The following is a 27258-nucleotide window of genomic DNA, read 5'->3' on the forward strand; positions in this document are numbered from 1 at the left end:
TCAACGAGGCAATCTCCGAAGCAGAGGCCCAAGTAACCAGGCAGGAGGAGCAATAACTCTAGGAGGGAACCCAGGAGGCGCACGATGCCTTAGTGACAGCCCAAGCAATTTTGAAATACATGGCCTTAGATAATGCCCGAACCGCCAGTGGCTGATCCGGAGTCAGATATATGAGAGGGGGGACAAAGCTACTAAGACACTAGCCTGGCTAGAGCAAAGGGAGCAGAGCAAAGGACAAGTACAGGCCATTCGAACCCAGGAAGGGGATATGCTGACAGGGGACGCTGAGATAGTGGGGACCTTTGCAAACTACTACAGCTAACTATACTCTCCACCAATACAAGAACCTCCAACAAACACCCCAAACTTCTTAGACTCGATCACGATCCCCCCGCCTTTCTGAACCACAGGTAGAACAGCTAGACACAATCATCACTGAAGACGAGGTAGGGGAAGCCCTTTCACAACTACAGACGGGGAAGACCCCTAGCCCCAACGGATTCCCGGTGGAACTGTGGAAAAGACTGAGCGGAACAACAACGAAGCACATGCAAAGCATGTTCCTCAGCAGCAGGGAACTGGGCACCCTCCCCCCCGGACCTCCGGAAAACGACAATAGTGGTGATCCCCAAAGCAGAGAAACCCCCAGAGCAATGTGCCTCATACTGGCCCATTGCTTTAATAAATGGAGAGGCCAAAATAGACTGCTGGGGGTGATCGGTTCTTTAATTCACCCAGATCAGTCTGGATTTATGCCCGGTAAGTCCACACGAATGAACCTCCACAGGATTCAGATCGCCCTCGGCCGGGCAGACGAGATCCCATCCATGCTGGCCCTCCTCGCTGATGATTTTGAGAAGGCCTTTGATTCAGTGGGGTGGGACGCTCTGTGGGCCATAATGGAACGCATGGGCTTCGGACAACATTTCATGTCATGGGTCAAGCTCCTTTACTCCCTCCTTGAGGCTTCTGTAAGAGTCAACGTGAAAACATCCGTCACATTCCCGCTGAGTAGGGGGACTAGGCAGGGATGCCCTTTCTCTCCCCTATTATTTCTCCTCGCCATCGAGCCTCTGGCAATCCAGCTAAGAACTGATACACAATGGGCAGGATTTGCCCTGCGAAGGGGAGGGGAAGGGAGGGGAGGAACGTGTCTCGCTGTATGCGGATGATCTTCTGTTATATCTGAGCAATCCAATAATCTCCAGCCCGATCGTGACCAGAACCCTAGAGGAATACCAACACTTCATGGGACTCCGGGTCAAAACGCAGAAAACAATTTACTTCCTGGTACAAGGGCGTCAGGGGGGAGAAGCAATCCCAGAACCCTGCCAATACTCTGTTTCGGTACTGGGGTTCACTTACTTGGGCATACGAATTAACAGGACACAGGAGGACTTCCTCAAACTGAACCTGCACCTGATAATGCAAACATTTCAGAACGTCGCCCACTGGCACTCCCTCCCACTTTCACTACTCGGGAGGGCAGCACAATTTAAGATGCTGGCACTCCAGAGATTCCTGTACATCCTCCAAAACGCCCCTCTCCCCATCCCGGCAACAACATTCGCAGACATCAACCGGTCCCTCCGTACACTACTCTGGGGAGGGAAAAAACGCTTTAGCGCTCAGTGTGGGAAGGGGGCATCGGACTGCCCAACATTGGCACATACTACTGGGCTGCACAGGCTGGGGTGACAAATGAATGGCTACACGGGGACCCACTGCTCCCACATATCCGGGTGGAGGCAGGGGACACCGGCTCCCCCTCCCCCTGCATATACTGTACGATAACCCAAAGAATTTAAGAGCAGCACCGAGTGGGTCCCGCCATATCCATCGAGTCTGGAGGGAAATACATAGATACATCGGCTGGGAAGGCAAACCAACCTTGATCCAACCCCTCTGGCGCAATACACGCCTCCCCGAAATACAAAAAATGGGCCACTTTGAAACCTGGGAGAGGAAAGGGATATCTACACTGGCAGACATCGTCCAGGAGGGGCGACTGATAGACTTTGAAACTCTACAAACGAAACATGGGCTGTCACCCATGGACTACTTTAGATACCTCCAACTCACGCACGTCATTAACACCCAATACCCGAACCTGGCCGACATACCCACCTGCTGTCCCTTGGAAACAAATATACTCCCACACTGTATCCCTCTCAAGGTAACCTCCACCCTCTATCAGGCAATCAACTCCTTTGGATCGGGGGACCTCGTCAACCTCAGGGGTAAAAGGGAACAAGACCTGGGGCCACTGGAGGTGGAAGAGTGGGTGGAGGTCCTGATGTCCCCAAGGGAAATGGGTATTGATGCCAAACTCAGGCTGATACAGCTTCGAATCCTACACAGGTCCTACTACTCCAGAACGCACATGGCCAGCTGGGGGGGGGTGAGATGTCGATACAGAATGCCGCTGATGCAAAAGGGCGGAGGGCACCTTCTACCACATGATATGGGAATGTGGGGTGCTGCAGGAGTTTTGGACAGCAGGTTTACTCCGCCTCTCCAGAATACTTGGCACCACAAACTTATGCTGCTGGGTATAGGAGGCAAAACGACCTCAACAAACACAAAATAACATTTCTGGAGGTGGCATTTGGAGAGGGAAAGAGACTAAGAGCAGCCACCTGGGGCTCGGGAGACAAGATAAACATTGACAGATGGTCCAATGAAATGGACAGATGCGGCTCCTCGGAAAAGCAAATGTATAATGCAAGGGGGTCCCCCTGTAAGTTCCAGAAAATATGGTGGAAGTGGGAAGGTTAAAACATTGAAGCCAAGAACAAGGGAGAGCCGAGGTGCCCAGTGCACCTGCCTGGTGCGCGGTGCGAACTCTCTGCTCCCGTCGTGACATTTAACCATCAAATGCTATGTGATGTTCTGCTATTTAGGGCGACCTCGAAGACAGGACTCCTAATGTCATTGTGTACTCATGTTGTGTTTTATTTTTCCTTTTGTTTAACAAAACCTAATAAAAAAGAATTAAAAAAAAATATAAAAGATCGGTCTCAATCCTCCCTCCTTCTTTGGGATGAGAAAGCAAGGGGAGTACCAACCATTGTTCCTCTCCGCTACAGGTGCATGTTCTATCGCACCTTTCTCCAGTCAATTTGCATTCCATCCCATAAATTCAATAACTCTAGTCATTAAGTTTCTAGCAGGGTTAAAATATCCTGCACAAGGAGCGGGTCTGGAATTTTGGCAGAGCTGGCTCCCGGTGGATGGTCCCGACGCCTTTATCAAAAAGGAAGGCAGTAAGCCTGGGCTGTTTCCAGTGCCCAAGCATCTGAAGTAATGCCCCGCCATTTGTTCAGATACTGAGTGATCCTGCCCCCCCACCAGGTACTTGTGGATTAAGGCCTCCGAGTGGCTTTGCAGCAGCTGCAGCTGGGGCTGATCTAACACCTTTTCCTCTTCCACCATGAGGGAATTTTCTTTGTTGTCCTTTCTGACTGGCCTGTCCCTTCCCTCTCCCAAATGAGGAGTAGAAACGAAAGGGACGACTCCTCCAGGAAGATGACCCTGAGTAGGAGTGTTGTTGAGGTTGTCTTATAGAGGCACAAACTGATTTAGCTGCCGCTTTCGAGGTCTGCAGCTTTTCTAAACTTTCGTCTGCCTTGATGCCAAACAACCTCAAGCCATCAAAAGGCATTTTGAGCAATCTGGAATGCACATCCGGTGCAAAACACGATTTTCTCAGCCAGGCGAATCTGCACAGGACTGTGCTAGACGCCATGGACCTGCTTATGCTATCAGCACTGTTCAGCCCTGATTGGAGGCATTCCCCCATTGCATCCTTTCCATCTCTGACAATTGCGAGAAAACCTTACCGTTCCTCGCCCTCAGGGATGTGTTCAGCCGCTGCTGTTATAAAATCCCACAGGGTGTATGTCACATTCGTTGATTTTAAGGCCATACTGCCCGAAGAAAAAGCTTTCCAGGCCCAGGCATCAATCCTTTTCTCGTCCCTATCCGGGGGAATCGAAGGGTAGGCCGACTGTCTCAAAGATGTGGCCGCCCGCACCACTAAGCTCTCAGGCGAGGGATGTTTTGATAGGTAATCAGGGTCAGTTGAGGAAGGCCTATACTCCCCTACAAATTTTGTATTTATAGCTGGGCCATAATCTGGGGTTTTCCACGTGGCCATGACCCTTTCTTGTAATGCCTTATGAAAAGGGAGGACAGGGTCCTTTTTAGGGCCTTCATTGAGGATGTCCGTCAGGTCATCAAAATTTTCGGGAATTTGCATTCCATCCCATAAATTCAATAACTCTAGTCATTAAGTTTCTGTACTCCGCGTCTGCATGGTCTGCAGGGTCGTATCTATCAAAGTCTACCTCAGGGGAAGTATCCAGGCCACTGGCTGTTTGAAGGCATTCATATAAAATCAGCCATTCTAGAATTAGGGTCTACTAATTCTTCAGCGACATCTCTAGTCCCAAATTTTACTCCAGCCGGAGTAACAACCTCTTCAGAGGATTGCTCCTCAAAATGGAAGTTAATGATCTGAAAAAGTCTTGTCTAGGTTGTGGATGTTGTACTTTTTCGACAAGCATCGATCTCGGCTTCGACAAGCTTGTCTATTTTGGCGTTGGAATTAATGATGGCCTCGATAACAGCGTCAAAGTAATTGACGCTGGCTTCGATAATGTCGAAGGAGGCTTCGATGCCGTTGAGGAAGGTGTCAACGCCATCTTCGAGGTTGGCTTCGAGAGCGCCTTCGAAGGATGCGTTGAAGTAACCTTCAATATGGACTCTGATGGCGGGTGGATTCCCAACGCCATCTTGACAGATGTCACCTCCGATTTTTTAGTAGGGGTCTGTCACTTTTGGAGTGAGTAGGGGTATGGGGGCATGGTCTCCATGCTTTTTTTTTTTAGAGGGGGTCTGGGCCGCATTCTCAACATTTTTTAACATGGAGGTTCTGAAAGCTTCCCACTTTTCAGGGGAATCATGTTTGGAAGGGTAGGGGATGACCCTTGTGTCAGCAGACGAGGAGGAGGAAGAAGGAGATTGCTGTCTCAGATTTTTTCAACGAGGAAGATTTCCTCGAACGACTTCTCGATCTCGATTTCCTCGACCTAGGTCGAGAATTTCTGCCCGATTCTTTTAGTTTTCTCGAAGAAGACTTCGAGGATTTCTCCCCCACCGCCAGTTTACCTCTACGTTCCTTCAGAGCCTTGTTGGTCATCGCCTGATAGGAGCCGCACTCGTCAACCCAATGGTCAGGGCCCAAACACCAGAGACAATTTCAATGGGGATCAGTGATACACATTTTCTTCCTGCACTTCTGACATTTTGAAGCCAGTTTTGGGCGTGGAAGGATTCGACGATGATGACAATGTCTTGAAAAAATGAAGCGCCTTTTACGTGACACAAAGCAAGCTATTGGAAAAACAGAACTGAAGCGAATGGGTGCGGCTCGAGCCCTTTATACTAGGGATGACGCTGATGTTCTCCATGCTTCAATCCTTTCAGCAGTGCAACAAAAAAAAACAAGTCTTTTAACTTGGCTAGGCCTCTTAGGGTTCCCTTCCCCAAGCTCAGGCCCCTTTCAGCCTTTAAGCACACAGTCTTTGTTATCGGGATGCTTTCTTTGATACGCCTCTTAGGGTCCACCTCCCCAAGCATAGGTCCTCTTCCAGCTTCCAAAACACAACATATCATTTAACACAGTTCTTTCATGAGTTCACAGGGTGCCCTTCCCCAGGTTTAGGCCCCTTCAATTCATTCACCAAACAAAATCCATTAGTCGGAATGTCGTTTTTTTTTTAATCAACACATACAATCCTTTCATGGGGTAGAATCAGAGGCTTTGGAAAAGCCAGGCTCTTCGCTTTTCCTACGGTGACCACTCTGACCCTTTTACCCCTCTCCTTGTTTTCTTGCACTCACTTATTTCTGACACATCTTTGTTTCCTTCAGATGCTTCTTGCACCCCCTTTTCATCTACTTTCCTTTCCGTGCACACTTGCACCCTCTTTAGCGTTCCCTGCTCTCGTTACGGCCCAGTCGCTGTTTCTTTTCACTTTCTCTTACTTTCTACTTCGATCAGTCTTTACCTTACTTTTCGGTCCGATCTGCTTTACTGATTTTCTTTTGCATTCTGCGACTTCTTTAGCCATTTCTGCTTTGCCCCTGCTTTCAGCCTTTATGCCTTCTGCCTCGCTCTGGCAGTTTGCTTCACTTTCAGCCTTTTGACTTTCTTCTTTCAACTTTCACACTTTCCTTACTTTACCATTCTATGCTGCTTTCTTGTCTGTGCCTTTCTCTCGCTCCGCTGTCATTTAATCTCACGCTACTGAGTTTCTATCACATTCTCTATGAAACTCACTGGGCAGCGTTGCGTTGAGAGGCGGTTCCTCCAGGCATTGCAAGGTTGTTAGGGTCTTACCACCTGCCCCTTAGGCACCCTTGGGGTCGGCACTGGCCCCAAGGGAACAAGCACTTCGCAGGATCAGCCTGCAGAATGCAGGCAGCACTTCTCCGGCTCACTGGAGACACGGCTCCCTCGCCACACTGCAGCCCACACACAGCAGGCCAGCGTCTCTGCACGCCATTTTCCTCCTGCCTGCAGCTCCAGCTTCTCTCTGCTCCGGAGCTCCACCGGGCCGGACTGCATCAACAGCTCATTCATTTCTCTGTGAATGACCATACCATGTATAGCCGACGACAGTCAATTGGAGTCTGGTGTGAATGGTTACCTACAAATGCCTGACTCTATCAGTGGGACAGTGGTTTTCTCTAAAGTAGGTTGCACTTATCTTCCCCATGTTATTCCTATGGGTAATCTTTATCGCACTTAGTGGCCCCCTCCTTGTCTCAGTATTTGATGGAAATGGGGAGGGGGAGATGAGGTGGGATTGTAAACATTCCCTTGAGGTTAAGGGAAAGTATTAAAAGAGGTAACATAATTTGTTTATAATTATATTATTAGGGGATCGGCATGGAAGATAGGGGGATCTTCTAGCCTTGTTTTTATAGGAAGGCTTCCCCTTTTGCTACTCCATATCCCTGCTGTTCTGTTATATAAATATGGGTCTTGATAATATTCCCTGAATTCTAGATTGGCAGGAGGTGAATGGATATTAATTTCAGTATCCTGTCTGTATTTGTTTTTTCTTTTTTTCTGTATCTGGGGCACTTAACTCTTTCCTTCCTCCCCCTTGGGTTATGGATGACAGGTTTGGAATTGGAGAAAGTGAGACCTGGGTTAGGGTGACAGGAATCGATATATCCCATGAAGGTGTTCGGAACTTTTTCTTCCTCATCTACTGCCCCGTCGGAATACTGCGTCTTGCCCAGGGTATTCCCACCCCACCCATTAACAACCCCGGACTTCCCTACCCAGATGATCCTCCCTCGCTCGTCCACCCGCAGGGTTCGACTCCAAGAGTGATGGCCCTTCCCAGGCCACCAGAATAGAGGACTCTCAGGGTTTAAATGGGAGAATACAACTAGGTTTCTCCCACCAGGATATGCTAACAGCACCCAGAGCGCCAGGAGCACCATGTCGTACACCAAGCAACAAAATAGCACTGACAGAGTCCTCCGAGCAGGGTGCCAAACTGCTCACTTCTTGGCTCTCACTTTGCCTTGCCTGGTTATGAGACAAATGCATGGTTTAATCAGGTGTGGGGGTCCAATACAAAGCCTATGACAAGCTGAACCCAAATTTTGTAGCAGACAAATCCCATCCTTACCAGATGATCAGAGTTCAGAGATACAGTAATGAGCACCGAAATACCACAAAACTTGTAATAAGGCCCAATGTAAGGAAAGCTACTTAGCCAAAACCAATAGACCCATTTTGAGCAGCTGTCTAACACTGTGGAATGAACATATGTTGTATCTGGAGAAGTTTGCACAAAATCCCGAATATACAAAAACAGATCCTTTTTGGTATCGCTGCTTGTTGGGCACTCAAATATCCCTAACCACTTCTCTTGGCAGACTATGGAAACAAATGGAAAAGATGATAACATGACTGCAAACAAATTTATTGAAAGTGGCTATCGTAGACTGATTTCTCGCTATTATTCTTACACACTATGAAACTCAAAAGAGAAGAAAACAGGATGATAAATTCATGAATTGAAAGTATACGAAAGTTTAACATTTTTTATGGATGATTATTGCTTATTTTAACAATTTAATATGTGATAGATACTTGTTGGGTAGTATAAGATTGAATTATTATATAATATATAACTTCTTTTATGATTGTATAAGATGAAATTTGAAGTAATATTTTCTTTTTATATTGGGTGAAATGTTATTTTTAACTAGAACACTATAAATAAAAAATATTTTAAAAACTGATGCATTTCATTTACATTTTACATTTGTTTAATTTAATATTTTTTAAATAATGTACACATACCGGACTGAGAATAGGACTCAGGTGGACCAACAGGAAAGAGAATATTTGCATTATCATTTAGGACCTGAAGAGGGGACCAACTGGATATTTGTGAATTGCACAATCCCTCCAGCCTAAATCAAACAGAAAAAGAACATTGCATTATTCATGTCACTGTAAATTGTACTTTCATGTCTTTATCTCTCATGATATATGTACACTTCAAATAAGGCAACAGAACAGACGCCCATCAAACAGTCTGCACATCAGTATCTGAGTATATAGTTTCTATTTTTTGTGGCTGTGGCATTTAAACTATTTTTAATACTCCCAATTTTTGCAAATTGGGAAACTGAGCCTCGGGGAGATACAACAACTTATAAAGTATCACAAAAAGTCAGCAATTGAGAAAAAAGTGATCAAAAGCCTGGTCAGCTGATTTCCTAACAGCAAAAGGACCACATATCAGAACATTAAATAAGTCATTTAAAATCAATACTGTATAAATAAGAGATTTTTCAGTATAAATTATTATCCAGCAACAGACCCTAGTGAGCAAAGAAAAGGCGCAGAATTATCATTAGATGTACAAATACACTGAAGTCGAATAGCTGCAGCTGACAACATTTTCAGAAATACCAGCCAGTTTCTGTGATAGCAACTTGCTGAAAATTGGTATGTCCACATTCAAGATAAATTAAGGTAAACATTCAAGGTGCTTGTAAGTAAGAATACTTCCATTGGGCTATGCGACCCTTCCCCTCCAAGTTGTAATATGCACTATGTACAACTCAACCTCCGACTGGCAGCTCAGTCTGGAACTGCTCAAACTTTGTTCACTTCAATGATACAGAAGGAATCTGAGTAGCCGTTTCCTTGCTTTTTCCTTTTGGCAATACAAATTCAGAAACCCGTAAGCATTTAGCATATTTTAGTCAAATCTTTCTTAAAATGTGGAATGCATATTAACCCAACTCATGGTGACTAAAATTAAGGGCTTACCAACTGTAGGATTGTCTGCTTGCATTCCTGTGGACTAAGTTGACTTATTGTATCTCTTTTATAATGAGACTGAACATCCTGAAGCTCTTTGCTCCACTGGACCTGTAGGACGGATCAATCTCTGAAGAGCAGATCGGTAAACTGTGAACAATGTCCAGTGAGGACTGGCTGAAGACTTTTGGCAACAACTTCCAACATTTGTCCTCCTTACTGACATTAGGGAACAACGGTATAAAAAAAAGGCATGGCCCAATATAAAGAGTCTCAGTTTAATTAGATAGCATACAATTATTCTTATTTATCATCATTGAAATGGTAAACAACTAAAAAAAGGTTGTGAAATGTGACGATTCAGGAGGTGTCGTCACTTCTCCCAGGTGGAGCTGCTTCCCATGAGGCTAGGGAGCTGAGGCCATTACCCAATAGTCCCCATAGGGGTGGTTTAATGTGGGAGAACGTCATGGGGAGGAACTCCCCACCTAGGGACAGATGACGTCACAGCCCAACATTCTCTCCCCCACTTTCATCACAAACCCCTTTTCTTGAGGATAAACATGTACTATTGTAATACCTTCAGTACAGTCCAGGTAGAAAAGACGAGGACAATGAAGATCACAGAAGATGTGAAAAGTACTGGTCAGCTAAATACTGGTACAAGGTGGCCCAAAGGAGGCAAAATGATGCAACTGTCAAAAGGAACCAAGGACTTTCCGCAAGGAGGAGCTGGCAACTAAGTATAAGAACAGACAAAGGACTATACAAACGGCCAAGCCCAGCTGGTCAAGCAAGGCCCAGAGTAGCGAGAGGTGAGGAAACCGCCAAACGCAAGAGTCCAGAAGCAGCGGAGACCAGAGACTGGAGGATGCGATAGGGAAGCAGAGTCAGTCTTCAACGGGTCCAACGGCAGCGGATACAAGGACCGGTGGAAGAAGGTGAGGCAGTGGCGTGACCTTCCGCAGGGGGTGGACTGTGTGGTTCCACAACGATGCTGAGACTGCAGGGAGCCGACAGACGTGGAAAAGCCACGAAAAACACTGATGCCATCGAAGACCGTGGGAAGCCAGGAAGAGACAGACGTCAATCCTTGGAAGAAACAGTGCCATGCAAGCAGCTCCCAACAGTTAACGGGAAGCATAGGCAGACCATTGGGTACAAGGGAAGAGTGAAGCGGTCTCAGCTTCCAGCCATCAATGTGGTGGAGTCTAAAAGTGGACCAAGAAGGGTTAGGGACCCTATAACAGAGTGCATCCGAGGAGTACTTTGTTGTCTCAGTGGAGAGAGAGAAACCACTGACCACAAGAGAAGGGGCCGGGAGCTTAAGATAGTTGAAAGAAGCAGCAGAGAAAAACATCCCCGACCCAGTGGCCACAGAAGACCACTGAAACATGGATAAGGGTGTGGGACCCAAAACCAAGTGCAGTATAGCATAAGGACAACTTTCCCCAATTCAGTGACCAGAGGGACTTCACTGCAATCCATAGAAAGATTTGGGACGCTGTAAGAACCTGGGAAAAGAGGCCAGGTGAATTGTCGAGTTGGCAGGAACTAGGAAGATTCCAGGTTTTGTGCCGAAAACCAGGGGAAGGGAGTCATTCCCCCTGGTGTGAAGTCTGTGGACACTGTGACCAAGCCATAGACACCAAGACAAGGGAGGCATTCCCCTGGTAAAAAGTGTATACGCTGATACAATACAGAAGTTAACAAAGCGTTAGCGGAAGGGAGACATTCCCCCTGGCTCTTCCGAGAACATTCCAAGTTTACTAGGAGAAGGCAGACATTCTCCTGGACAAAGACCTTTTTTGGTGAACTTTTGGATACCAGGGAAAGGCAGTCATTCTCCTGGCAAAAGAATGTTTGTTATTTTTAGTGATGAACAGTATTAGTGGACCAGGAGGAGAGAGGTCATCTCCTGGTTGAAGATCTTTTATTTTGTGAACTGTAGTACAACAAAAACACCAACAGCCCAATTACCTCTTTCTCAGTCCACCTTGATAGCTGGGTAGTGGGGTGTGAGAGTGTGTTGACTATTTCACACCGCACAAAATCATATATGAAGACCATGCCACATTATTACACATAAATAAAACAAAATGTATTCATATGCTAGTTATAAAAACCAGTGATGTTGGTTGCAAGTGCTTTCCACAAGGCACATCGTACACCAAAATCAACAAAGAAAGAAACAAACACTTTCCCAAAAATCAACAATGTCAGTGAATGTAGTTAGTATGTGACATAAGTTGGTAAACAGAAACTAATTTCATTACTTTTGAATTTTGAAACATTTAGTTACAGGGGGAAGAAACCATACATGTGAGGGGTCGTTATTATTGTCCGTATTCCAAAAAATTAGGCAAGGTCTAAAGGATGTCTACATATGTTTTGGCTAAGGTTTCGCATTGACACCATCCCCGGTGTCTTGCTCTTCTAAATTTTAGCCCTCTTCAGGACGGTTGATTTCTTAAAAGGATGACGTGATGTTCATTTATTCCCCAATGGTTCAGAGTTTGCAGATTTCTGTGAAGGAATTGGCAGAGTACAAAAAAGTGTGCATTAGTGGTTTTATTAAAAAGGTTTTTAAAAATATAAAGGAGGGTGGCATGGATCATATACTCTAGGACTTCTGTTCCCATTTATGCATCCCACTGACCTTGTCGGTATCCTGTGGCTGGCTTGGAGAGATGTTTTTCATAGGAGGAGATATCTTCCTTCTTATGACACTGCGTTATGCAAAAGCCTCTATGTTTTTGCCTTCCACTCTTAAAAGGTTGGAGCAGATAGGAGGTGTCTTCCTTTTTTTTTAATAGGTTACGTGATAACGCTGCTACTATTTGCCCTTCTTTTCACAGTGGATCCTGTCTGTAAATGACCGTGAGAGGGTTACTTACACTGTTCTTTGTTGTTAAAATATTTTAATTTTACATTACTGGTTGTTCTGCACTGACCTGGTGGAATAGGTATCCTAGGTTGTGCTGTAGCTCTGATTGTAGGATCGTGGCAGGATATTGATCCCTTTTATCTAGGGCAGACGTCCCCATTGTTTACGGATCGATTTTAGCACAGCTGTTGAGAAAAGGCGCGGTGCATTAGTCACGCCGCTTTTTTCGGGTCGGGACTGAATCCCTTTAGACATGCATTTTTCACGTTAGTGTGCATCTTACTAGCTTCATTAGTCATTCTTTTGTAGTGGCGCTCGACTGTATCATTAGTACTTACAGGGTGCAGCGTCTTTGTTTTCCTTTTGCTTCTCGCTCGTTTCCCGGTGTAACTCGCACAGGTTAGCACTCTCACTTCCTGACTTGTTCGTTTCCGGCTGGGGCTGATTACTGCCTTGTGACTGCAGTCTGGATCGTGCCATTACGCACTGGACTGGGTCACTCCTTCTTGGGTGTGCTTATTAGTCTGCTATGATGGAGGGATAATTTACATTTTTGGCGATGTATCAAATGTCTAATTCTTTTTATTCGAGTGTCAAGTTGTTGTCAACTGTGCCTGGAGAAAGGAGGCATTCGCCTGGTAAAGAATCTGAAAGCATTTTTGTAAAAAAGAATCTGAAAATTAGACTAATATAGAAGTCAACAGAGCATCAGGGGAAGGGAGTCATTCCACGTGGCTTGTGCCTTGTTGCAATGAGAACTATTCTGGGTGTACCAGGAGAATGGAGGCATATTCCTGGTTGAAGATCTTTATTTTGCATTGCTAGGTTTAAGTGCAAGGGAAAGAAGTAGGGTTTTGGACAAGGACAGTGAATATTGATGGACATTTTGACACTTCCTTCATTTTAGGTTGAGGCAGGGAAACCCCTGGGAGTTAGGGATAGCAAAGGTCAATAAAAGTTTATAACCAAAACCATGCCACCTCTTGGGCCGTCTCATACTTTACACTCTTACAGAAATGAATGCCAATAAAGCTCATACTAACTCCAACAAAGAAATTGTCTTTTCAAATTTCAAACTGTCCAATGTGAAAAAACCAGAGGGTGTTGCACAACCCAGTCCCCAGGGATCCCATACTCAGGTGGCCAAGGAAATGCCAGCCCTTTTGGATCCCGACCCTGCGGGTGGACAAGTGAGGGAGGATCACCTAGGCAAGGAGGGAGAAGCACCCGATAGTGAGACATGGTATGCCCCTTTTTCTACAACCCATCTAACCCCTATCTCTGCCTATTTTATGGGGAACTACAGCTCCCATAATTCCCCCCAACTTCACACTGACCACACTACTGAGCCGAGGAAGATGAGGAATGAGGCTAAGAAGATTACATCTACTGACTTGCAATGGCTCTCTCACTTTAATGAGACCAGGCAGAGTCAGGCACGTAATCCTAACTACATACACCTGCCACTTGTTAACACTCCCTGTCAGGAGAAAAGGTGGTCACACAGGCACACTGTGAGCGAAGCTGGCTATGAGAAGAAGCAGCTCTTCAGAGCGGAGGCAAACCAGGCTATTAAAGTTGGAAGGCAACAGGACTGATCGGCAGGTGCAGACAATGAGAGAGCGCCAGGCGAGAATACCAGACTTTTCGGAAAGCCGAAAGCATTTCAAGGCTGAAAACGATAAAGAACAGGTATCCCTTCATTCTACTTCAAGGCGGCCCACTACCCTCCCCAGGTGAACGACGGAGTTGGGGAGGAGCAGAGGAGACATTGGAAACGGCTTTGACTGCTACACGAAAGGCGTTGAAGAAATAAACCCAATTAAAACAATCAGTGAGTTATCAAAGGCAACAAAAGTCTGCTTCGTGTTAAACCAAAACTGACTGTAACAAGAGTTGAAGGTTGTGCGTGTGCCGATAAAATGTGTAATGGAAAAGATAATTGCAGAATTGTGATTAAAGTATAGAAAGTAACAGAGTGGTCCTGTGAGGCAGAATCGCACATTCGAAAGTCTCTGTGAAATGTTTGAAGTTGTGATAAAGTGGGGAATGAAGGCAAGAAAGTAACCGCGATCTTGAACGAGAGTTGATTCAGTGAAAAGCGAAGTATATGAACTTTGAATATGCCATGAAGGCAAAGTATATGAACATTTAAAGATACCATGAGGGCAAAGTAAAGAAATAAAAATTCCAAGAAACTACAAGTACCAAGAGGCATTGGTGTTGCGAGGTGATGACGATTGCTTGTTTGAAGAGGTTGAAGTTGTCATGCAGGTCAAGATAACATCCTTGCAGTTTCGATGGTCTTCAACAGTCTAAAGTATCTGGCAAATGGCTTAATTCGTCTAAGTCCCCTGCATCCTCGCCCTTCTTTTTTGTGCCTAAAAAGGAGGGAGACCTGAGAACTTGCATTGACTACAGAGCACTTGACCAGATCACGGTACCCGTTACCGCTTATCCCTGAGCTCTTGGATCAAGTCGAAAACGCTCAGACATATATAAAACTAGACTTACAGGGGCCTACCATCTAGTAAGAGTCAAAAAAGGAGACGAGTGGAAGACAACCTTTTGCACGAAATATGGCCTTTATGAATATCAGGTTATGCCCTTTGGACTATATAATGCCCCGGCAGCGTTCCAATTTTTCATAAATGACGTGCCCAGCGAACTGTTGGATGTCTGCGCTCTTGTCTATATTGATGACAGTCTTCTCTATTCGACCACCAAGGAGGACCACGTCAACCATGTCCGGGCAGTTTTGGAGAAACTGCGTAACACCGGCTATATGCCAAATTGGAGAAATGCTTCTTTCATGTGACAGAGTTAGAACGCCTCTGCTTTATTCTCACACCACGGGGTGTACGCATGGACACGCGCAAGGTAGACGCTATCCTTTTTTTTAAAACAATTTTTCTTTATTTTCATTTAACAACAAACGAACACAAAACAAATAAACAACAAATCACAACATTTGCTCTGGCACTTTCGGGTTTGAGTTCATATTGTGCATTATCCGTTCAGGTCACGGCTAGGCTCCCTCTTCCTCTATCATGGTGTCCTCATTCCGGTCTGTGTGCTGCAGACGGGTTGCGGATGGGACAGTTCTTCCCTCCTCACGGCTTGCTCGAATCAGTTGTGCTGTTTTCATCGTCGTTTTCAAATAGGTCCTGTACTAGAGTGTTCCACGCTAATATTCTGGCCCCACTGTTATTCTCTCCCCTTTGCGAGGCCCTGGTCCAGACTGTTGTTTCTCTACTGCCCATTTTTGTAGGTCCGCCCACCAGCCTTCTATTGAGGGTCCAGCCCTTGCTTTCCATGCCATTGCGATGCAGCATTTCGCTAGTATTGTCATCAAGCCACGTGCACCCTCTGCTTATCGCCCCTCGGGAACAGGCCCGGTATGTAGGACGCCGGTGACCAGGCTCGCATATGGATTCCTGCCTTCAACGCTCTTTCCTGTATCGTATTCCAGAAGGCTGCCACTCCCGGGCATGTCCAAAACATGTGCACCATATCTGCCTGTTCTTCCTGGCAGCATGGGCAGCTCCGTATTTGTCTGTCCCCCATGTACGACATTCTTTTAGGCGTTAAGTATGCCCTGTGCACTATGTAGAGCTGCAGCTGCCTGAACCTTGCGTTTCTGGAGACTTTCTTCGCGTATTGGAGGGCTCTGTTCCATTCTTTGTCCTTGAGGGGTTGCTGGAGTTCCTCCTCCCATTTTGTTCGACTGTTTAGTGTCCTAGAGTTGATGGTGCCCAACAGTTTTTCATAGAGTCTGGACTCAGTGTGTCCCCCTCGAATGCATCATACCAGGCGTCCAGCGGCCCTCCCATATCTTCCTCTTCCGGCAGGGTCTCCCACCTCTTTCTTATTCCTTGGACCAAGCTAGTATACAGTATAAATTGTCCACTGTGTATGTCTTGCTCCTCCGCCAGTGTCTGAAAATCTACCCAATGTCCTTCTTGCCACAGGTCAACTATTTGGGCCACTCCTTTGTCTTCCCACTGTGTTCTGAACGTTGCCAGGCTTGCTATATGGGTGTCTACCAGTCCCGCCAGGGGGATATGCCTTGAACAGGGATCTCTCATGTCCTGCGCTTTCCACGCTCTTTTCCACAGTGCTCGGCCTAGTTGGGCTATTCTGAGAAGGGTTTTTGCCTGGGTTTCGTTTATCTACAGGAGTTCTTTAAGATAGTATCGGTGGAGCGATGGTTGAAACAGTATTGGGTCTATGGAAGTGTCCTCCCCCAGCCACTGGACCACGAATTAAAGTTGTGCAGCCAAATAGTATCGCTCAAAGTCTGTGAGCTTGATCCCTCCCCATTCGTAGCCCCTTTGTAATGTGCTTAGTGCTACCCTGTTCCTCCCACCTCCCCACAGGAAGACCCTTGTCATGGAGTGCAGTCGTCTGAAAAAGGACCCGGGGATGTTGTAGTGGATGTTTGTAAAATAATATAGGAGTCGGGGTAAAACTATCATCTTCATTAGGGCCGCCCGGCCTATCATCCCCAGCGGTAGTGTTTTCCAGAACTGCATGGCGTTCTCTATTTTGTCCAAGGCTGCCTGTGTGTTGGCCATGTGTGTTTCCGTAGTGTCGTGGTATATGTCCACCCCCAGGTATCTGAAGGTGATTGGGGTCCATGTCAGGCCCAGGCATGGCAGCTGGTCTGATGTCATTGCCCTCAGGCCCGCCAGGGGGAACAGTGAGGCTTTTCCCCGGTTGATGGTGATTCCCGATAACCTGCCAAATGCTCCCAGTGCCTCTAGAAGGACCGGCAGGTGAGTACGTGGGTCTTGGACGTAGAGCAGTATGTCGTCTGCATATATCGAAATCTGGTGCGTTTCCCTGTCTATCACTATGCCGGTGTCCCCATACTCCGCCCTTAGGAAGGGCGCAAACGGTTCCAAAGCTAATATATAGAGCATCGGGGACAGCGGGCACCCCTGCTTCATACCCTGCCCTAGGCTCCACTCCCCTGAGACATGCCTGCCTGTCTTAACTCTGGCCCTCGGGTCCCTGTACAGCAGCTTTATCCCGAAGTGGGCCAGCGCCCCCAGAAGCCAGTCCCAGTTCACCGAATCGAATGCTTTAATTGCATCTAATGACGCCACTGCATATTCCCCCTCTTCTCGGTTCTTCTCGTCAATGACGTGATGGAGTCTCTGGAGATTCCATGCTGTGTTTCGCTCCGGCAAATACCCCGTCTGGTCTGGGTGTATCAGTGTGGGTATCACCCTTTTTAGCCGGTTGACCAATGCCGCTGTCAGTATCTTGAAATCTTGATTTATCAGAGGGATTGGTCTGTAAGACCCACACTCAAGGGGCGGTTTCCCTGCTTTAAGTATCGGGACTATTACAGATTCTGACATACTGCTCGGGAGTCGCACACTCTCGTATGCCCCCTCTAGTGTCTCTAGTAGTCTTGGGGCCAAGCTATCTTTGTATCTTTTATAGAATTCCCCTGGTAACCTGTCAGGCCCCGGGGACATTCCGGTCGGTAACTGGGTGATGACCTCCGCCAGTTTCTCCACAGTAAGGGGGGCGTCCAACATTTGGGCCTGCTCCTCTGACAGTCGTGGGAGTTTGATTTCCCCAAATGCGTCCTCAAGGTCTCCCTCTTCTGCTTCCTGTACTTTGGTGTATAGTTTCTCATCGAATTGCGAGAACACCGTATTTATACCCCCCTGGGACCTTTCAACCTCCCCCTGACTGTTTCGAATTGCGTTTATCGGCTCTCGCTTGGTCTCCTGTTTGGTCAGCCAGGCGAGAAGTCTACTAGGCTTATCCCCTTCTGCATGCAACCTCTGTATGTACTTCCAATAATCTAACCCCCCTAGTCTCTCCCAGGCCGCAGTATACTGTTGTCTTAGAGTGGTGAGGTCGCCATTTTCTCCCCCCTCCTGCCCCGCACCTGCTTCCACCCCCTCTATCTTCTTTTCTATCTCATCCAATTCAGCCAGGGTTTCTCTTCTACGGCCTTCCGTTTTCCCAATCGCTGCCCCTCTGATCACCACCTTAAAGGCCTCCCAAGTCGTTCCCGTGCTGTCCATGCTACCTATGTTGTGCTCGAAATATTCGTCTATTGTAGTTTGGATATGATCTTGGAAGTCCCCTTCTAGGAGTGCCTCTGCCCTCAGTCTCCACGTGGGTATGGGGGCCTTCCTGTATGTATGTGCCCATGTTGCCCCCAGTGGGGCGTGGTCAGACAGGGTTTGTGCGTGAATGTGTGCCCCAGTGAATTCACCTACTGTCTCTTTGCCTGTAAATAGTCAATTAGGGTGGATGTCCCGTGTGGGGCGCTATAGTGCTTGTATCCACCTTCGCCCCATGTACCTTTCTCCAGACGTCTTCTAGCTCAATCTGGTCCAGTGTCTTCTGCAGCACCCGCGCAGGTGGTGCCGCTCTTTTGTGTTTGTCGTCCGACCGGTCCAGCCTGGAATCCAATGTGCAATTAAGATCTTCGGCTCAGATGGTCGTGGCATTCCTGTACAGGGACAGCCAGGGTGTGAGTGATTTAAAGAAATCTGTTGCATCGTGGTTTGGGGTGTAGGTATTCACCAGACATACTTCCCGCATTCCGTGAACGATCAGGGCACTGCCTTCGGCGTCTCTCTCCTGTTTAATGAGTTGAAATGGGATGCCCGGGGCAATCCAGGTCGCTACCTCTCTCGCATAGAGTATGTAGAGCTGTATATCTGGCCGCTCCACTTATTGGCCACTTTGGCTTGTTTTTCAGCCGTCAGGTGGGTCTCCTGCAGCATTGCGATGTGGACTTTCGCTTTGTTTAGCCAAGCATAGACCCTCAGTCTCTTAACGTAGGCGTTTAGTCCCCTGACATTCCATGTCACCACGTTTAGTTCATCTCAGTTCCTGTGTTTTGCAGATTCCAGCGGCCCATTCGTTCCCATCGGCCTGTTTGGTTTTTCCCTCCCTGGTATGCTGGATTGGGAGGTCCATTCATCGTCTTTCCCTTGTTATTCTCCTGGTAGCTTGCGGGTCCTCTTTCTCTCTGGTCTCCCCCTGACCTGGCAGACCTCCCTGCTGCCAGTGTCCGTTTCTCACTATTTCTTCTCTTTGATGTTCCTCGCCGGGTTCCTGTGTTTGAGAGCAGCTTCACTTGCGCCCTTTCGTTGCTTTTGCTGGGTCCATGTCCTCCTCGCTCATTATGTTTGCCACCTCTTGTGCCTTCTCTTAACAAACTTAACCACACAACTACAACTACTATAAACCAACGCCCAGCCTCCCTCCCCCTGCTCGGGCTCCACCGCATTCCAGGTCCTGCCCTCATTCCGCGGGCGCACTTGTCACGGCGTAGTGCCTTAAAACTGACACTGCTAACTTATCGCTGTTTGGAGTCCCCTCTGTGGGTCTTGGCGGTCCAGTTCCGGAGGCCTCTAGCTCCTCGGTTGAACCGTTAATTTAAGCTTTCGGTTCTCATTCTGCTGATTGTCCCGCTTCATCTCGATTCGGCAGGGCGTCCTTAGTGTCTTGGTCTAGCGAGGTATTATGGTGTCCGGTGGCCCACTGGGTGTCTTTTGGGCCCCTCTTCACCCAACCATTAATTTATGTCATTGGGATGTGTGTGTTGTCCTCACCCTCATACCCTGTCTCGCCGGGGTGTCCGTCGGTTCCTCTCGACCCCCTCTCTTAGTTGTGGATCCCCTGCTGGTCCATCCACTCTTGGGCGTCTGCCGTGGTCTCAAAGATCTGTATCCTCATGCCGTGCAGGATTTTGAGCTTGGATGGGTAGAATAACATGAATTTCACCCCCGCTGCCCGAAGGCGCTCTTTTGTCGGCTAGAACTGGGCTCGCTGTCTTTGCACAAGTGCTGTATAGTCGGCGTAGATGGTTATCCTGGCTCCGTTGCATGTTATCTCCCCACCTTCTCTTGAGAATGTCAGGATTTTCTCCCTGTCTTTCAAGTTCAAGATCTTCGCGATCATGGGTCTCGGTGGTGCGCCCGGGCCGGGTTTCTTGGTTAGTGCTCTGTGTGCCCTTTCCACCACGAAGCCCTGGGACAGGGTCCCTGCACCTACTTCCTGGAGGAATACGTTCTCTCTGTATTCTGTGGGGTCTCTGCCTTCCTCACCCTCGGGCAGCCCTACAATGTGCACATTGTTGCATCTGGCCCAGCCATCCGCATCTTCGGCCCTGCGTTCTAGTGTTCTGATCCGTTCCAGCGCTTCTAACATTTGTGACTGAGAGGTGGTCACGTTTGCTGTGTTGCTCTGCACTTGCTGTTCCACCGTTGTCACTCTCTCTGCCAGGTTCCTCGTGTCCTGCCTGAGGAGCCCCACATCTACAATCACTACGTCCAGCTTGCCCTCTATTGCGGCCTTTAACACCTCTATGGCCTCTAGGATGCTGCCTTTCACTTGTTTGAGCTCCCTTTGCGTGGTGTATGATGCAGCTGTGTCCGCCGCCGTCGTCCCAGGTTGTGGGTCCTCACTCTTGCGGGGGAATGTCTCCATGCTCGTTTGCCTCCCTCTGCTACCTTTCTGTTTGTCGGGCATGTCGATGTTTGTGGCCTTGTGACTGTGCTTGGGTAGAGGCGGTGTGCTCCCTTCCTTGCGGGTTATCTCAGACTTGGCCGTGTCCCTCTCAGGCCCTCGTCGGCTCCGCCGCTTCCCGGCACCTCCTTGGGCCCTGTTCTGCGGGGTCTATACCTTTTTAGGCTTACCGGCACACATCAACTGAAGTCTCTTTGTGGTCACTCTGCTATTTGATCCACCCCGGCTTATTGGGGAGGGTCTGCCGCCTCGTGTGATGGCCGTATCGTGTGGGTTGCGGTCTCCGTGCACCTCCCAAGTGCTATTACAGGTGGGCCGCGCCCTCCCACGTACGTCTCGTGAGTCGTGGGCTAATCACCAGGCCCGGGGCCTGGCTTCATGCTGTTCCACCCCAGCCTTGCGGGGTGCCTTACCGGATGCTGCTGCTTGCTGCACCGCCGCGGTCTCGGGCCGGTGGCCACCCACTTGCCTCTCGCTGTAGGAGGCCGGGACAGAGTCTCCCCCACCGGGTTCTGCGGGGCTCTCATGCCACTGCTCGCGCGTGCTCGGGCAGAACTGTGTGTTGGGGAGCACACTGTCGGTGCCTCGGTCTGCAGGCGCCGTCGCCTTCCTGTGTCTCGGTCACTATCCTCGATTGCCTGCTCCTCCTCTGCCCGTCTTCACGCGGCGCGGTGGTGCGCGCCTCGTTCCTCGCCCTTGTTGGGGTCGGCGGTCGGGTTTGGCACCTCTCTCGGTCCTCCGCCGGGTGGTGTGTGTGTGGGTATTTGCTGGGCAGTGGTTTGCGCCCCTGCGTCTCACGTGCTCAGCTTCCACTGCCCGTCGGAGCGCCGGCGGATCCTTAGTGGGCCGCGGCCACCATTTTGCGTGTGCCGATCCCGCGCCTCTTCCTTGCCTCGTTTCCGGTCTTCCCGACCTCAGATTTTGTTCGGGCTTTGCCCGTGCGTGCCCTGGATTCTCCGGGTGCCGTCCCTTCAATTTGTTCAGGTTCTCCTGCTGTTTTTCAGCCGTTTGTAAGGATCATGTAGCGATCACTCGGGAGCTCTCGGTGACTCGCTCACTCTAGCATGGACGCCAAGCCACGCACCCAGGTAGACGCTATCCTTAACTGGCCCTCACCGATATCCATAAAGGGAGAACAGAGTGTACTCGGGTTCGCCAACTTTTATCGCTGGTTCATTCCCAGGTTCTCCCAGATCGTCCACCCAATCACCTCTTCACTACGGAAAAATAAACAATTTAATTGGTCCGCAGAGGCAGAGAAAGCCTTCCAGGAGCTAAATGAAGCATTTACCACAGCACCATTTCTACGGCATCCTCCACCAGAACTACCATACGTGGTTGAAACTGATGCTTCCAACATACCAATTGGAGCAGTCCTGTCACAACGAGACCCCGAAACAGGTCAGTTGCATCCCCTGGCAGTCTGGTCTCAAGTTTTCAGCCCCTGAATTAAATTATGCAATCACTGATAAAGAACTGCTAGCAATTAAGGCAGCGTTCAAAGCCTGGAGACATTATCTTCTTGGAGCTAGTGTTACGCTCACCCGATTCCCACGGGGGCGTCGATCTGGACTGGCCCGCTGTTGCTTCCACCAGAATAACACGTAGAGCCGAGATGACAGACTGGACAGACCCACTTAGCTTCGTTTGTTGGGCTCGTACGAATATCTTTCTGCAATGGAGAAAGGGAGTTAACCTCCCGTAATCTCAGCGTTAACCCGCCTTCCCACTCCTCTTGTCTGCCCACAGAACACTTCAGATGTCCCCTCTTAATCATCACAAATATAATGAAAATGGAAGCAATTAGAAGAGACAAGAAGATCTATCTCGCTTTCATTGATTTATCACACGCATTAGGCAGCGTGAATTGTGAAATATTATGGCTGAAACTACTTAAGTGGAAGTGCCCGCTGAGTCTATTATTTGTGGTAAAAGATCTTCATACCAACACAGAGATCCAAGTTAGAATCGATGGTTCAGGAAGACTATCCTCTCCTATTAAAACTTTTCGGGGAGTCAAAAAAGGATGCCCCTTAGCGTCCATTATATTTAACTTATTTCTTTCTGATGTTAGTGAGATCTTTGAAGGTGTAGTGTCATTTCTGCCCAAAATCAATGGAAATGAGGGAAATTATCTTCTATACGCAGATGATCTCGTCCTATTGGACACAACACTGATTGGGCTACAGAGAAAATTGCTAGCACTGGAAAAATATATTAAGACAAATGGGTTATGTATTAATCCGAAGAAGTCATAAATTCTAGTAATACGTGACTTAAGGAAGAACATCTCAAGGCAACAGAGCAAATTCCAGTGGAACTTAGAGGACCAACTGATAGCCCACATGATGAATGTTATATATCTTGGCATGCTGATAAGTTCAAGTATAAATGACGCCCCATGGGTAAAAAATCTCAAAGCTAAATGCAAGCAGCTCGCTACTCAAGCAGCAGTTCTAAACAAAACATTTGGAAAATGTTCATTGAGACCAATCATAGAATTCTAGAAACAAAAGGCAGTTCTAGCCCCGATTCACGGGCGGACTGTGCCTTAGGGTACCCTCACACTGTATGGGACACAATGGAAAATATGTTTTGGTCCAAAGTTTTGTGGGTAGCTAAAGGAACGCCAACAGCGTGTATTTTGCTACGAATTGGTATTACTATCTATCAATGTCCGAGTTGCTTGGAATATGTTGGCGCTATACCGCAAAATGATAATGAAGGAAATTTTACCTCAATTTCAGATTCTACGTAATCCAACAGTGGGATAGAAAGACAACATTCTTAATCTATGGATTGCTCGATATGAGGGCATCTTCGACAATATTGGAACAAATAAACAAAGTCTGTAGACCAATCCTGACGCGCTAAAGACCAAACCGCAGAGACAGGATTGGATTGATACATCTGATCTAAGGCGCAATCATGAAATCATGAAAAATCTTCCATTTGAGGCAAGAGCTTTGAATGAAATTCCAAAATATCTAGACAGATTTCCAGACAAATGCAAACAATCTCTGCTGCTGAAATGCCGGTTGAATCAATTTAAGACCAAGGAAGTCCAAAACCGCTGGACCAAAAATAAAACTATGGACACGTATTGTAGGCTATACAACAATCAAGATGAAACCTTGAAACATCTAATGCTTTATTGTGAAGCGTTGAACGCAGAAAGGATAAAACACTTGGGTAGAATCATAGAAAAAAAATAGAACTGAGTGCTGAGGAATGGTGACAGATGTTTTTCGGATGTCAGCAATGAAATTATATTCGCTCTTACATTTTAATTAGAGGCAATTGTTTTGCGTTTATCATGATAAGAAAAGAACAACTTGTGGTTTGGTCTTCATAACCGGCAGTGAATTTTATCGTGTGTAACATTTCCATTTATGCTTTATGTCAATATGTTTTTACTGTTTGATGATTGTGCAATATGATATCTGAAATTTTAAAGGTTTGTAATAAAGCAGATAAAATAAAAAATATACATTTTAAAAAAAAAATTAGCTCCCTAACCATTCAGCGAGGCGTTTGTGGTTACCTGCTACACCAGCCATGGCGCCCAGAAAGGTTCTCCCAACAACACGTTCGTCCTGTCGCTCCACCAGGTCAGGACTTTTGCCACAGACCTTCACATCTGGGGGACATCTGAAATCTCGCCAAAAAACTGCGACCACTGACTCCTGAGAAGCCACTGAAGGGATCTCATCCGGAGTCTCGTCTGCAGCACTAGGAAAATGCATGATGCATTGAGGCCCACTAGACACAGGAACGCATATGTCGGGAGACTAAGAGTTCTGCAAGAAATTGACCCTTGTGGGTCACGTTGGTGACTCTCCTTGGGAGGAAAGGTCTTCCCTTCCCGCCTTTCCGGGTATCCAAGACCGCTCCAAAGAACTAGAACCTTTGCGCCGGCGAAGTCTGATTTCTGCAATTTCAGGTAGAAACCCAAGTCCTGCAGTAGCGAACAGGTGTCCTTGAGGTACCTCGAAACTTGTTCCGGCAACCGTGCTCGGCCAATCATTCAAGTATGGAACACACAAAGATGCCAGCTATCCTGAGGAGGGCCGCAACTACTGCCATCAGATTAGTAAAGACCCTGGGGGTGCAAGTAAAGCCAAAAGGAGCACTTTGAACTGGTAATGCACGTCCCCGATGACAAACTTTAGTAATCACCTGTGCTTCCTGTCGATAAGCACGTGAAAATATGCATCCTGAAGGTCCAGCGACACCAGCCAGTCTTGGAACTGCAGAGCCTTGAGAATTTCCCTCACTGTCAACATTCTGAATCTGTCCTTCCTCAGGAATTTGTTCAGATACCAGATGTCCAGAATGGGACAGAGTCCTCCCCCTTTCTTGGGGATCAGCAATTATTGAGAGTACCAACCTGAGCCCATTTCCTCAGCTGGCACTTCTCTATTGCTCCCTTCAAAAGAAGAGCCTGCAGCTGCTCCTAGAGCCCCCATTCCGGCTATCGTAAGGGAGGTGGATATCTGTTTGGAGGTCTCTTCATAAACAGGATTAACTGAAGGACTTCGGCATCAGAAGTAATTTCCCAAGCATTTGCCCAAGAACTCAGTTTCATTCGCCAACCAGGGAAGTATGGGGAGAACCTCAAAGAGGTTTCTTAGACAACGCTGACACTACAGCAGTAGTCGACTGTCTCTACCCTCCTATACCTGCTCTGGGAACCTATGTTGCCCCGTTTGGCATAGGGCGCTTTCGCCGCTCTGGGAAAGATCAAGGATCTTCTGTAACCCAGTCAGCTGGACCCAAAGGCATAATTCAACCATTGAGGTTGCTACTGTACTGCTAATCCTAGTGATTTAGCTGTCAGCTTAGAATCCTTGAACTTTTCTAGCGACTCATCAGCTTTGGGGTCAAGACATTCACTGTCGAAGTCAAGGTCCAGCAGCTTCAACTGAATGTTCAGGGGAAAAACCCAAGCCCATCAAATAAGCAGACCTGTGCAGAACCGCCGAGGTGCCTCTAGCGCGACCCACACAGTCTGCTGCATTGAAACCTGCTTGGAGTGGTTGACAAGCCATTTCTCTACCATCAGCCACTATTTCTAAGATGCATTTCTTGGCCTCTCCCTCGGGCAGGTAATTACATGCCTCTGAAATGGTGCTCCAGAGGCTATGAGAGAATTTAGCAAAAGCACAAGAGGCATTTACAGCTTAAAGAGCCATACTCACTGTGGTGAAACATTCTTTGCCAAAGCATAGACCTTTTCTACTCCCTATGGGTGGGGAGGTACGAGGTTGAGGGCCTGGACGGTAACCGTTGTGGCCTACACCACTAACCCTTCAGGGTTCAGGTGAGCCATCAAGAACGGAAGGTCACCCCTGGCCGGCTTATACTTTTTTGTGAGCTCTGTGTCGACTGCCAGCGTTAAGCATGGGCGTTACCAAATGGCCATGACTGGGTCCACTTTGGCAGCAATGAACAGAAATGAATGCCCAGTCTGTGGTCCACGGTTGAGGATGTCGGTTGGTCATACTGCAACACCGGTTTCATTGGCACGCCGAGCTCTAAGGCCACAACGACCTTCACGACCGCTTTGCGGTATTGTGGGTTTGGGTGCGCAGATGGGTTTAACTGCTGAAATTCGATGTCCGGAAATGTATCCAAACCACTGGCATAATGGAGGCCCTCTGCCAGTTGCAGCAACCCAGCGTGGTGCATGATTAGATCTGGCCAAGGATCCAAAGGCGCTTCCCCACCACCCCCTCCATTGGCTCAAACCTGAATGGTATTGGGTTGCGCTCCTTGCCAAAAATAGACTGCATCAAGTACGAAGCTTTGATCTTGCAGGGCCTCTGCCGTTCGAGGGACTTCTTGGTCTGAGAGGGCTGCAGACGGTATCAGCGCAGGAGTAGGTTTCCCCTTTGGGGTCTCACTCGAGGTCGTTAAACCTCCCTTGGCTGCCTTCTTGTCAGACAAACTGGTCGCAGTCTGTGCCGAATCCAACTGTGGCTTTGAGGCAGAAGCCGTCCCAGCCAAGGCCTTTTCAAAGACTTTCAACATTTGATTCTTGAATTCCTCCCACTCCTCCCTAGACGCACTCTTCAGCTGTGTACAACTTACCTGGTCATCCGAGATCGCGTCCACGTTACTTTTTGAGCGACGATGACGAGTGGTGAGATTCAATACACGACTGCGAACATTTCTTGGACTTCTTCTGGCTACTTCCTTCTCAATGTTTCTCATTAGTAAGCCCTTTGCTATCGTACTGCGAGGACCTTGGAAGCGACTTCGCTGGTGCCAGTTTTGCAGAGCATTCCTTCACCGTCTTCGGTTCATCACCAGACAAAAACCACATTGTTCCGTATCATGGCCTACACCAAGACCAACATATAATAGAAGACAGAGCTAGTGTAACAGGGGCTGGAGTCTAAACCTCAAAATGGAAGGGAAGGCCAGACACTTCTAAAAAAAATTAGCATCATTTTTAATAGTGAATTGTCACTGTTTTTAAAAAACTTGA

The 27258-nt window shown here is 47.7% G+C and overlaps 1 protein-coding gene across 4 annotated transcripts in view; it reads right to left on the minus strand.

Annotated features, from left to right (window-relative positions):
- The window catches only part of SNX29 (sorting nexin 29), a 2314491-nt gene that overhangs the window by 1579816 nt on the left and 707417 nt on the right, over positions 1-27258 (minus strand). For all 4 annotated transcript variants that reach the window (XM_069645593.1, XM_069645591.1, XM_069645595.1 and 1 more), the window contains one exon: positions 8396-8508. In XM_069645593.1, the coding sequence (XP_069501694.1) occupies positions 8396-8508 (113 nt within the window). The remainder of the gene's footprint in view (positions 1-8395; positions 8509-27258) is intronic.

Source organism: Ambystoma mexicanum, chromosome 2p, assembly GCF_040938575.1.
Source record: "Ambystoma mexicanum isolate Mex_15411 chromosome 2p, UKY_AmexF1_1, whole genome shotgun sequence".
NCBI lineage: Eukaryota > Metazoa > Chordata > Amphibia > Caudata > Ambystomatidae > Ambystoma > Ambystoma mexicanum.